The sequence below is a fragment of the Rhinopithecus bieti genome, unplaced genomic scaffold (assembly GCF_001698545.2).
Source record: "Rhinopithecus bieti isolate Rb0 unplaced genomic scaffold, ASM169854v2 scaffold_23460, whole genome shotgun sequence".
Classification (NCBI taxonomy): domain Eukaryota; kingdom Metazoa; phylum Chordata; class Mammalia; order Primates; family Cercopithecidae; genus Rhinopithecus; species Rhinopithecus bieti.
This window is the reverse complement of record NW_016811040.1, coordinates 2,499,398-2,511,789: the sequence shown is the minus strand read 5'-3', so window position 1 is coordinate 2,511,789 and position 12,392 is coordinate 2,499,398. Positions and strand designations below refer to the sequence as shown.

Sequence of the window (12,392 nt, the reverse complement as noted above, 5' to 3'; positions counted from 1 at the left end):
TGTCAGGAAAAGATGCCTCATTTATCTAAAAGTAGCTTTGATAAATGTAGGATTATCTTATAGTTCAGTTTTCTTAAGTGATAAGAAAGAGAGGCTCACTTGTGACACAGTGTAGCATGGAAGCCAGGAATGCTGAATGTTCTGCAGTGCTCAAGGAAACTCCACTAAGAAAAGGTCCCACGTGTTAATGGTTCTGAGACTGAGAAACTCTAATCTAATACACAGAATAAAGAGTTGAGAATAAAATTTTCTTTGTATTTAACAACCATCCGTGATTCTCAAATTACGTACAGTAAAGAACAATGTTTTTGTTTTAATTTCCAATCCCTTATGGACCAATAACTTTTGTAAAATACACTGAAAATTTCATGGCAGTATCAAATTGCTATATACCAAACATTCCATTTCTGTACTTCTTGCTTCATTTTTATGCCCTTGTAAACAAACAAAAAATTTCTGTACTTCTTGCATATGGGTAGCAAATCATTTGTAGATTAGCACCAATCTGTGGACATTTTGAATAGCACTATTTAGAGCTTTTGTCTCTGAATATTCTGTAATAAACTTATATGATTTTTGAAGTTAGGGAAAAGTTTAAAAACATTCATTGAGTATTTATGACACTTTGGCAATAGGTAGTTGACTGGTGAAAAACAAATGCAAAATTTGTTAAAACTTATAAAATTAAAATATTTGCTTTTTGGTTTTGTTTTTATGTCAGAATACCTACGGAACATGTGTAGATAGGACAAAGTTGATAAGTCATTTGCTAGCATTTGTCTACTCACCATACCATACCCCAGGCTGATGGCTTCTTATAGAAGTACATCTTCCTGTGGATCCCAGACACTGCCTCAGAATCCTCCTTAACATAGTACTTAAAGAAGTCACTATCACTTTAAGGCAGTTGGTGTCAGATATGAAAGTTATCATCCTAAACTATGTTCTGAGAGTCTTTTGTATATAATACTGTGATTATCTTAACCTTATGTTCTTTTAATGTTTTTTTCAAACAATTCTTCTGATTTATCAAAGTAATTAAAAATCTCAAACCAAAACTTTTCATGTGCTGGTTTCTTGTCTCAAGTATGCTATTCAAAATCTTAATTATGGTAAAAGAAATTTATATCTTCCTTTTATTGCTGTACTGTGTTGAGAATGTGTCTTGGGCCAGGTGCGGTGGCTCACGCCTGTAATCCCCAGCACTTTGGGAGGCCGAGGCGGGTGGATCACCTGAGGTTAGGAGTTCGAGACCAGCCTGGCTGACATGGTGAAACCCCGTCTCTACTTAAAAAATGCAAAACTTAGCCAGGAGCGGTGGCACACACCTGTAATCCCAGCTACTTGGGAGGCTCAGGTGGGAGAATTGCTTGTACCCAGGAGGCAGAGGCTGTAGTGAGCCGAGGTCACACCACTGCACTCCAGCTTGGGCAACAGAGCGAGACCCCCCTCTCAAAAAAAAAAAGAATGTATTTTAAACTGAATGGAGACCCCCACCTCAAAAAAAAAATGTACCTTAAACTTAACAGCACAGAATGTAACTTACTGTTTTCACTTACAGTAAAAACAATCACTGGTTTAGGGAAGAAAGAAAATCAAGTGACCATAAAGGTATACCTAGGTCATGTTTGTCGAAAGTAAAGTCTTTGAAGAACTATGACCTGTTTTGTTTGTTTTGTTTTGTTTTGTTTTTTTGGAGACGGAGTCTTGCTCTGTCGCCCAGGCTGGAGTGCAATGGCACAATCTTAGCTCACTGCAACCTCCGCCTCCCAGGTTCAAGCGACTCTCCTACCTCAGCCTCCCGAGTAGCTGGGACTACAGGTGTGCACCACCACGCCCAGCTAATTTTTGTATTTTTAGTAGAGACAGGGTTTCACCATGTTGGCCTGGATGGTCTCAGTCTCTTGACCTCGTGATCCACCAGCCTTGGCCTCCCAAAGTGATGGGATTACAGGTGTGAGCCACTGCACCCAGCCATGATCTGTTATTATATAACTTTTTAGTTTCTTTCATTCATTTCACGAATATTTGTTAACCACCATATATGTGCCAGGCACCGTTCTATATGATGAGAATTCATCAGAACAAAACAGATACAATTTTTTGCCCCTGTTCAGAGATTACATGGATTTTTTTTTTAAACAGCCTAAAAGACTCATTAAGGTGTCTAGACTTAACAGCACAGAATTAAGATGTCACATGGATTTTCTTTGTGGCAGCATTAATATGAGGTGTGAAATTAAACAGTGAGGTGGTGCTAGATGTGTATTGAAGTAAGAGTCACAAAATTGAACTACTTTTCCAGACTGCTTCCTATTTATTTGAAGTTCGAGCCTATGCTACCATGTAGGAATGTAGCCAGTATAAAATATTAAAAGGAATACAAAACACTATGAAAATATAAATTACCATGTATAATCAAACTTTTGTTTTTTGTCAGAAACCCTAATGATGAAAAATATAGATCTATCCGGATTGGAAACACAGCTTTTTCTACTAGACTCTTGCCTGTCAGAGGAGCTGTTGAATGTTTATTTGAAATGGGCTTTGAAGAGGTAAGTATGTTCGAGGATTTCCTCTCCCCTCTTCACGTACAAAGCAGTCATTATCATGTTGGTGAATAATTGTTTGAATAAGATAATGTTTTTTCATTTATCATTTTGGGAATCAGTAGAAATAGTTGTTTCTTCACTGATTGGACCTTTAAAAATCACAGCAAGTATGGTTTAAAATTTCAGTAAAATATAACAACGCTCCACAGAGAAATTCTTACGAGTCTCAATTCTTTAGTATAAGGGAGGGTCAAACATGCAACCCCAGGACCAAATGTGGTTCACTTTGGACTTTTAGCAAAAACCTGATTTGTGAGCACACGTGAATACTAATAGATCTAGCAACCTGTCTCTAGTAGGAAATGAAAAGAGTCTGAAGTAAACAGAAAAACTGAGTTCAGTTGCCACACAGAAGGGGTTTCTTCTGTGACAGGAGAGGAGTCTCAGTATGTTTTTTTGTTTACTTCAAACGAATATTTTGGTGTTACCTTTTGGAATCTTGTGGTGTAGTTTAATTTTATGACACATTGAAAGTAGTTATTAAGATTCCGAATTTTCTTTATGTTTATATCCTTAACTAGTTCTCCTTTGTAGAGTGTTGAAAGAACTTGAACAGGTTACAGAGACTCAGTAGTCAGCAGTAGGCAGAATAGGCAATTGTAGAAATTGTTAAAGAGATATGCTGAGCTGCTATGTAAGATTCAATTTTCTTCATGCCTCTCTGCTTCCCTCCCCAGGTTCTATTTCAGTCCCTGAAGTAACAGTAGTGAACAAAGTAGTAGATATAATCCCATCTCATGTGGAGCTTAGATTTCTACTAGTTTAAACAGCCAGTAGATGTGAAAGCAAGATAAGTGCAAAGAAGAAAATAAGACCAGGTAATAAAATAAAAAGTACTTTGCATGGCAGGCAGTGGTCAGGGAAGGCCTCTCTGAGGAGATGACATTTGAGCTGTGACTTGAAACATCTCAGGTACCTGAAACTCTCAAATAAGAGTATTTCAGACAGAAGGATTAATGTGTGTAAAGGATTTCCTGCAGGAGTAACCGTGAAACAGAAATAAGCTGCATAAGGAGGCAGAGACCAGGACACGTGGGGTCTTGAAGACTGCAGCAAAAGACTTAGACTTTATTCTAAGTGAGATGAGACCATTGGGCTTTTTTTTGTTCTATTTTTTTGTTTGTTTTTTTTCTAGGAAGGTCGGAGAATGTGATCAGAGATGGAGTTTCACTCTTGTTGCCCAGGCTGGAGTGCAATGATGCAATCTTGGCTCACCATAACCTCCACCTCCTGGGTTCAAGCGATTCTCCTGCCTCAGCCTCCCAAGTAGCTGGGATTATAGGCATATGCCACCATGCCTGGCTGATTTTGTATTTTTAGTAGAGATGGGATTTCTCCATGTTGGTCAGGTGGGTCTCGAACTCCTGACCTCAGGTGATCTGCCCACCTTGGCCTCCCAGAGTACTGGGATTACAGGCGTAAGCCACTGTGCCCAATCTGGAAAGTTTTAAGTAGGGAAAAATATTATTTTTCCCTACTTAAAAAAAGATTATTCCAGCTTGCTGTAAAGAGAATTCTTGGAGGTGGTGGAATGGGGACAAGGGATGAAGCAGGGAGACCAGTTAGAAAGCTTATTATATTAGTCTAAATAAGAAGTGGTAGTGGTTTGTGTCAGGTCCATGAAGGCAGGGCTTTTTGTCATTTCTGTTCCTTGTGTTGATAGCTCCTGGAATAATGCTGGTACATTAGAAATGTTAGGCACTCAATAAAGATTTGTTGAATAAAGTACTGATGGTGGAGATGGAGAGAAGTAGATGGATCCAGGATTTCTTTTTGTGGCAGAATCAACAGGACTTGCTGGTGATTTAGATGTAAGATATAAGGGAAAGGAAGGAATCAGGGACTTATCTATGTTTTGGTTTAAGCAACTAATTGGATGGGAGTATCATTATTTGAGATAGAGAAGCCTTGGAGGGTAGCAGGTTTTATGTCTTTGGACAATTGTGACTAATTTGCTGTCAAATATTCAAGTAGAGATGTCAAGCAGTTGGATATATGAGTTTACAACGCCAAAGGAGAGACTAGGCTAGGGATATAAATTATGGTGTCATCTGATTATAGATGATACACAGGCATCTTAACGTAAAGAATTTAAAATTCCTTGTTCAAGGAAGTGCCAGTTTTCAAGATTCAGATTGGTTGGGAAAATTGAGTAAATGACAACTGAAGGCTCTACGCATTTCTCATGTTGAAGTGTCACATATTTAACAGAATTAGATTTGTCTTTCATTCAGCAAATATTTGAGTGCCAAGTAGGATAGCTAGCCATTCCAGTTTGCTCAGTACTGACCTGGTTTTAGCAGTGAAAGTCCCACATCCCAGAAAACCCCTCAGGCAAACCAGTGTTGGTCACTCCAGTGCCAAATAACAGGCCACACTGAGACTTGTAGTAGTATTGGATGCAAATGGAGTCACAATTTCAGAAAAGATTAACAGGTTTTGATATGACTAATTTATACTTAAAGTTTCTGTTAGGCTTTAAACATCGCACCTCAGGACTTGTCTGAAGTAAATGTTTTATCAGCGCGACTAAGTTTAGGAAGAACTAATAGTGCTGAAACTGAACTCTACTACCAAAAAGAAATTTGGTGGGTTTTTTAAAGAATAATTATATGGATACATAATAGTTGTACATTATGGGGTGCAGGTGATATTTTGAGCAAGCATACAAATGTGTAATGATCAAATCTGAATAAGTGGAATATCCATGATCTGAAGCATTTATCATCTCTTTGTGTTAGAAACATTCAAAATTCTGTCTTCTAGCTATTTTGAAATATACAATGAATTGTTCTTAACCATAGTCACCCTATTGTGCTATAGAACATGAGAAATTATTCCTATTTAACTATAATTTTGTACCCATTAACCAATCTCTTTCTATTGCCCAGTCCCTTCTATCCCTCCAAGCCTCTGGTAACTGCCATTCCACTCTTCTTTATTTTTTTAAATTTGTATTTAATTTTGTAATATGTTTTTACAGTCACTCTTTTCTTCTATGGGATCAGTTGTTTTAGCTCCCACATATGAGTGAGAACATGTGTTATTTGTCTTTCTGAATCTGGCTTACTTAACATAAGGTCCATCCATTTCCATCCATGTTGATGCAAATGACAGGATTTTGTTCTTTTTTATGGTGGAATAATATTCCATTGTGTATATATACCACATATTCTTTATCCATTTATCTGTTGATGGACAATTAGGTTAATTCCATATCTTGGCTATTGTGAATAGTGCTGCAGTAAACGTAGGAATGCAGATATCTCCTCAATATGCTGATTTTGGAAAATGGTGGATAGGAGACAGGACTAACTTGCAGCTCCCAATTGGACTGACAGAACAGTGCCTGGAAACTCACATTGTGAACTTTTGCTCTGAGAACTACCACAGGAACATTCCAGGAAAACCAAAAGAATTCACAGATCCTTTGAAAAAAGCAGCTTGCTGCTGCAAATTCCATGAGACAGAGGGAAATCTGTGAGTGCCCGAAGTGTGAGGGGGGAAAGTCCACTGCGGAACCTGAAAATCCAGATCATGGGAGAAAGGTTTAACTTTACCTAGAGCTGAGATGGATTTAGAGAGCTGAGCGAAATACAAAAGTAGAACAAGTGGCGAGAAGAGCCTGCAGGCACTCCTGGCCACCAAGGAAGCCATTTCTGACTTTATCTCACAGGGGTCCTTGGGGAGGACTGCCAGTGGAATTGGGGAAAGACCACAGGGAGAATGCAACTTGCAGCTGAACATGAATTTTCCTGGACTGGGGAGTATAGGGGAGGCGGCAAACGGGAAATGCAGATATAAGCACAGAAGCCAAGGCAGGGGGAGGGGGTGAAGCCTGAAAGCCCTGATTGCTTTCTCAGTGGGGAGACTTGTAGCCTGGGGCAAAATCTCAGCGCTGCACACACTGCCTGGCTATAAACTTGGTGCTATGGGTGGCTTATGGTGGGAGTGAGACTGGCCCTTCTGGCTGTGTGGGAGCTGGGCAAGGCCTGTTATTGGTGGCTTTCCCTCACTTCCCTGGTAACCTGTATGATGGAGCAGAGACAGCCGTAATCTCCCTGGGAACATAACTCCGTTGGCCTGAGAACCACACCCCCATCCCCCACAGCGGCCACAACAAGCCCAATCCAAAGAGAGTCTGAACTCAGACACGCTTAACCCTGCCTTCACCTGATGATCTTTCTCAACCCATCCTGGTAACTGAAGAGAAAAGACATAATCTCTTGGGAACTCTATGGCCCTGCCCACCACCTGAGAAACCCAAATGCTTATCCAGTCAACCCTAGAGCAAGCTTATATCCTCTTGATACTACCGTAGCTGATGCTGTCTTGAAAGCATCACCTCCTGGCTGAGCATCACTTCCTTTCCAAGAAAGGAAAAAACAACAGCTGATTCCACCACCTGTAACATCCTGGCTAACCAGAGGTCCTGAGTCTGACCACATGACAGCTTTACTGCCAGCATACCTGGAATTCGAGAAAACCAACACGCTAAACAAAACTACAACCAAGGTGCCACACGGAGTCCACTTCACTCCCCTGCCACCTCCATCAGAGTAGGAACTGATGTCTATGACTGAGACTTGAAGACAGATCACATCACAGGATTCTTTGCAGATACTCTCTAATATCAGTTCAGAGCCCAGTAGCTCTACTGGGTCGCTAGACCCAGAAGAGCAATAACAATCACTGCAGTCCAGCTCTCAGGAAGCCCCATTCCTAGAGCGGGGGAAGAGCACCACATCAAGGGACCACCCTGTGGGGCAAAAGAATCTGAACAGCAGCTCTTGAGCCCCAGATCTTTCCTCTGACATAGTCTATACCTAAATGAGAAGGAACCAGAAAAACAGTTCTGGTAATATGACAAAACAGGGTTCTTTAACATCCCCAAAAGATCACACTAGCGTAGTAGCAATGGATCCAAACCAAGAAGAAATCTCTGAATTGCCAGTAAAAGAATTATTAGGTTACTCAAGGAGACACCAGAGAAAGATGAATACCAACTGAAAGAAATTTAAAGAGTAATACAGGATATGGATGAAAAAAAATCTCCAGAGAAATAAATAGTATAAATAAAAAACAATTACAGCTTCTGGAAGTGAAGAACACACTTAGGGAAATACAAAATACGTTGGAAAGTTTCAACAATGGAATTGAACAAGTAGAAGAAGAGAACTTCAGAGCTCAAAGACAAGGCTTTTGTATTAACCCAATCCAACAAAGACAAAAAAGAATTTAAAAAATGATCAAAGCCCCAAGGAAGTTTGGGATTATGTTAAACGACCAAACCCAAGAATAATTAGTGTTCTGGAGGAAGAAAATACATCTAAACGCTTGGAAAACATATTTGAGGAAATAATTGAGGAAAACTTCTCTGGCCTTGCTAGAGATCTACATATCCAAATACAAGAAGCTCAAAGAACACTTGGGAAATTCATCTCAAAAAGATCATCACCTAGGCACATAGTCCTCAGGTCATCTAAAGTCAAGACAAAGGAGATAATCTTACAAGCCCTTAGGCAAAAGCATCAGATAACCTATAAAGGAAAACCTATCAGATTAACAGCAGATTTCTCAGTAGAAACCTTACAAGCTAGAAGGGATTGGGGTCCTATCTTTAGCCTCTTTAAATAAAATAATTGTCAGCCAAGAATTTTGCATCCAGCAAAACTAAGCTTCATAAATGAAGGAAAGATAGTCTTTTTCAGACAAACGCCAAGAGAATTTGCCACTACCAAGCTAGCACTACAAGAACTGCTAAAAAGGAGCTCTAAATCTTGAAATAAAACCTTGAAATACCAAAATATAACCTCCTTAAAGCATAAATCTCACAGATCCTATAAAACAATAAATAACATGATGAAAAAAACAGAAAAAGTATTCACACAACAACTAGCATGATCACTAGAATAGTACCTCACATCTCAGTACTAACATTGAATGTCAGTGGCCTAAATGCTCCATAGAATGGCAGAATGAATAAGAATTTACCAACCAAGTATTCTCTGTCTCCAAGAGACTCACTGAATGCATAAAGACTAACATAAACTTAAGGTAAAGGGGTGAAAAAATATATTCCATGCAAAAAGCCAGCAGGAGTAGCTATTCTTATACAAAACAGACTTCAAAGCAACAGTTAAAAAAAGACAAATAAGGGCATTATATAATTATAAAAGGCCTAGTTCAACAGGAAAATATTACAGTCCTAAATATGTATGCACCTAACATTGGAGCTCCCAAATTTATAAAACAATTGCTACTAGACCTAAGAAATGAGATAGACGACAACACAATAATAGTGGAGACTTCAGTACTCACTGACAGCACTAGACAGGTCTGCAAAATTGACATGGAAGGGACATACCTTAAGGTAATCAAAGCTGTGTATGACAGACTCACAGCCAACAGTATACTGAATAGGGAAAAGCAGAAAGCATTCCCCCTGAGAACCAGAACAAGACAAGGATGCCCACTTTCACCACTTCTATTCATCATAGTACTAGAAGTCCTAGCCAGAGCAGTCAGACAAGAGAAAGAAATAAAGAACATCAAAATTGGTAAAGAGGAATAAACTGTTGCTGTTTGCTGATGATGTGATCGTACACCTGGAAAACCCTAAAGACTCATCCAAAAAACTCCTAGAGCTGATAAATGAATTCAGTAAAGTTTCAGGATACAAAATTAATGTACCCAAATCAGTAGCACTATTTGTGCACCACAGCGACCGAGCTGAGAATCAAGAACTCCTTTTATAGTAGCTGCAATAAAATAAAATAAAATAAAATAAATAAAATAAAATAAAATAAAATAAAATAAAATAAAATACTTAGGAATATACATAACCAAGCACGTGAAAGACCTCTACAAGGAAAACTACAAAACATTGCTGAAGGAAATCATAGACAACACAAACACATCCCATACTCATGGAAGGGTAGAATCAATACTGTGAAAATGNATACTTAGGAATATACATAACCAAGCACGTGAAAGACCTCTACAAGGAAAACTACAAAACATTGCTGAAGGAAATCATAGACAACACAAACACATCCCATACTCATGGAAGGGTAGAATCAATACTGTGAAAATGACCATACTACCAAAAGTGATCTCCAAATTCAGTGCCATTCCCATCAAAATACCATCATCATTCTCCATAGAACTAGAAAGAAACAGTCCTAAAATTTTTAAAAGCAGCCTACATAGCCAAAACAAGACTAAACAAAAAACAAATCTGGACAAATCACATTACTTTACCTCAAACTATACAACAAGACTGTAGTCAACAAAACAGCATGATACTGGCATAAAAATAGGCACATAGACTAATATAATAGAATAAATAACTCAGAAATTAAAGCCAAATACTTACAGCCAACTGATCTTCAACAAAGCAAACAAAACATAAAGTGGGAAAAGGACACCTATTTATTGGTGCGGAGATAATTAGCAAGCCACATGTAGAAGATTGAAACTGGATCCTCATCTCTTACCTTATACAAAAATCAACTGGAGCTGTATGAAAGACTTACCTCTAAGACCTGGAACCATAAAAATTCTAGAAGATAACATCATAAAAACCTGTCTAGACATTGGCTTAGATGAAGACTTCATGACCAAGAACCCAAAAGCAAATGCAATAAAAACAAAGATAAATAGATGGAGCTTATACTAAAAAGCTTCTGCACAACTAAAATAATCAGCAGAGTTAACAGACAACCAACAGAATGGGAGAAAATCTTCACAAACTAGGCATCTGACAAAGGACCAATCTCTAGAATCTAGACGGAACTCAAATCAGCAAGAAAAAAAATCCCATCAAAAAGTTGGCTAAGGACATGAATAGACAGTTCTCAAAAGATATACAAATGGCCAATAAACATATGAAAAAATGTTCAACGTCTTTATCAGGGAAATCAAATCAAAACCACAGTGTGACACCACCTTACTCCTGCAAGAATGGCCGAAATTAAAAAATCAAAAAATAACAGATGTTGGTGAAAACTTTTATACTGTTGGTGGGAATGTAAACTAGTATGACCACTATGGAAAACAACGTGGAGAGTCCTTAAAGAACTAAAAGTAGATCTACCATTTGATCCAGCAATTCCTGTACTTGGAAATCTACCCAGAGGAAAAGAAGTCATTATATGAAAAAGATACTTGGACACACATGTTTATAGTAGCACAATTTGCTATTGCAAAAATATGGAATCAATCCATCAGTCAACAAGTGGATGAAAAAAATGTGGAGGCCAGGCCGTAGTGGCTCATGGCTGTAATCCTAGCACTTTGGGAGGCCGTTGTGGGTGGATCACTCAATGTCAGGAGTTCAAGACCACCCTGGCCAACATGGAGAAACCCCATCTCTACTAAAAATACAAAAATTTGCTGGGCATGGAGTGGTGAACACTTGTAGTCCCAGCTGTTCAGAAGGCTGTGGGGAGAATCACTTGAACCCGGGAGGCAGAGGTTGCACTGAGTTGAGATCATGCCATTGCACTCCCACTTGGGTGACAAGAGCAAAACTCTGTCTCAAACAAAAAAGCGGATAACTGTGGATACTACTCAGCTATAAAAAAAAGAATAAAATAATGGCATTTGCAACCTGAATGGCATCACCAACCTGAATGGAATTGGAGACCATTATTCTAAGTGAGGTAACTCAGGAATGGAAACTAAACATTATATGTTCTCACTTACAAGTTCTCACTTATAAGTGGGAGCTAAGCTATGTGGACACGAAGGCCTAAGAACCATACAGTGGACTTTGGGGACTTGGAGACGGGAAGAGTAGGAAGGGTGTGAGGGATAAAAGACTATACATTTAGTCGGGTTATAAGTGCATCAAAACCTCAGAAATCACCACTAAGGAAATTATCCATGTAACCAGACACCAACCCCTTCCCCAAAAACCTATTGAAATAAAAAAATAGAATTTAAAAAAAATTAAAATGCTTAAAATTAAGCATAAGAATTTTTTTTTAAATTAAAGATCATTAAAAAATGATTACTTTTTTTGCATATGTGCCTAGCAGTAGGATTAGTGAATTGTATGGTAGTTCTACTTTTAGTTTTTTTGAGGAACCTTCATACTCTTTTTCTTAGTTTACATACTAATTTGTATTTCCACTAACAATGTATAAAAGATTATTTGCTCTAGATCCTTGAGGAATTGCCACACTGTTTTCCACAATGGTTGAACTAGTTTACACTCCCACCAACAGTGTAAAAGTGTTCCTGTTTCTCCACATCCTCTCCAGCACCTGTTGTTTCCTGATTTTTTAATGATTGCCATTCTAACTGGTATGAGATGATATCTCATTGTGGTTTTGATTTGCATTTCTCTGATGACGAGTGATGATGAGCATTTTTTCATGTGTCTGTTGCTTGTTCATGTGTCTGTTGCTTGTATGAATGTCTTCTTTTGAGAAGTGTCTGCTCATAGCCTTTGTCCATTTTTGATGGGGTTGTTTTTTTCTTGTAAATTTGATTGAGTTTTTATAGGTTCTGGATATTAGCCCTTTGTCAGATGAGTAGATTGCAAAACTTTTCTCCCATTCTGTAGGTTGCCTGTTCACTCTGATGGTAGTTCCTTTTGCTGTGCAAAAAGCTCTTTAATTAGATCCCATTTGTCAATTTTGGGTTTTGTTGCTGTCGCTTTTGGTGTTTTAGACGTCAAGTCCTTGCCCATGCCTGTGTCCTGAATGGTATTACCTAGGTTTTCTTCTGGGGTTTTTATGGTTTTAGGTCTAACATTTAAGTCTCTAATCC

The 12,392-nt window shown here is 38.5% G+C and overlaps 1 protein-coding gene across 4 annotated transcripts in view; it reads left to right on the top strand.

Annotated features, from left to right (window-relative positions):
• The window catches only part of NGLY1 (N-glycanase 1), a 67,561-nt gene that overhangs the window by 3,451 nt on the left and 51,718 nt on the right, over positions 1-12,392 (top strand). For all 4 annotated transcript variants that reach the window (XM_017893410.1, XM_017893409.1, XM_017893411.1 and 1 more), the window contains exon 2: positions 2,441-2,555. In XM_017893410.1, coding sequence (XP_017748899.1) covers positions 2,441-2,555 — 115 coding nt within the window. The remainder of the gene's footprint in view (positions 1-2,440; positions 2,556-12,392) is intronic.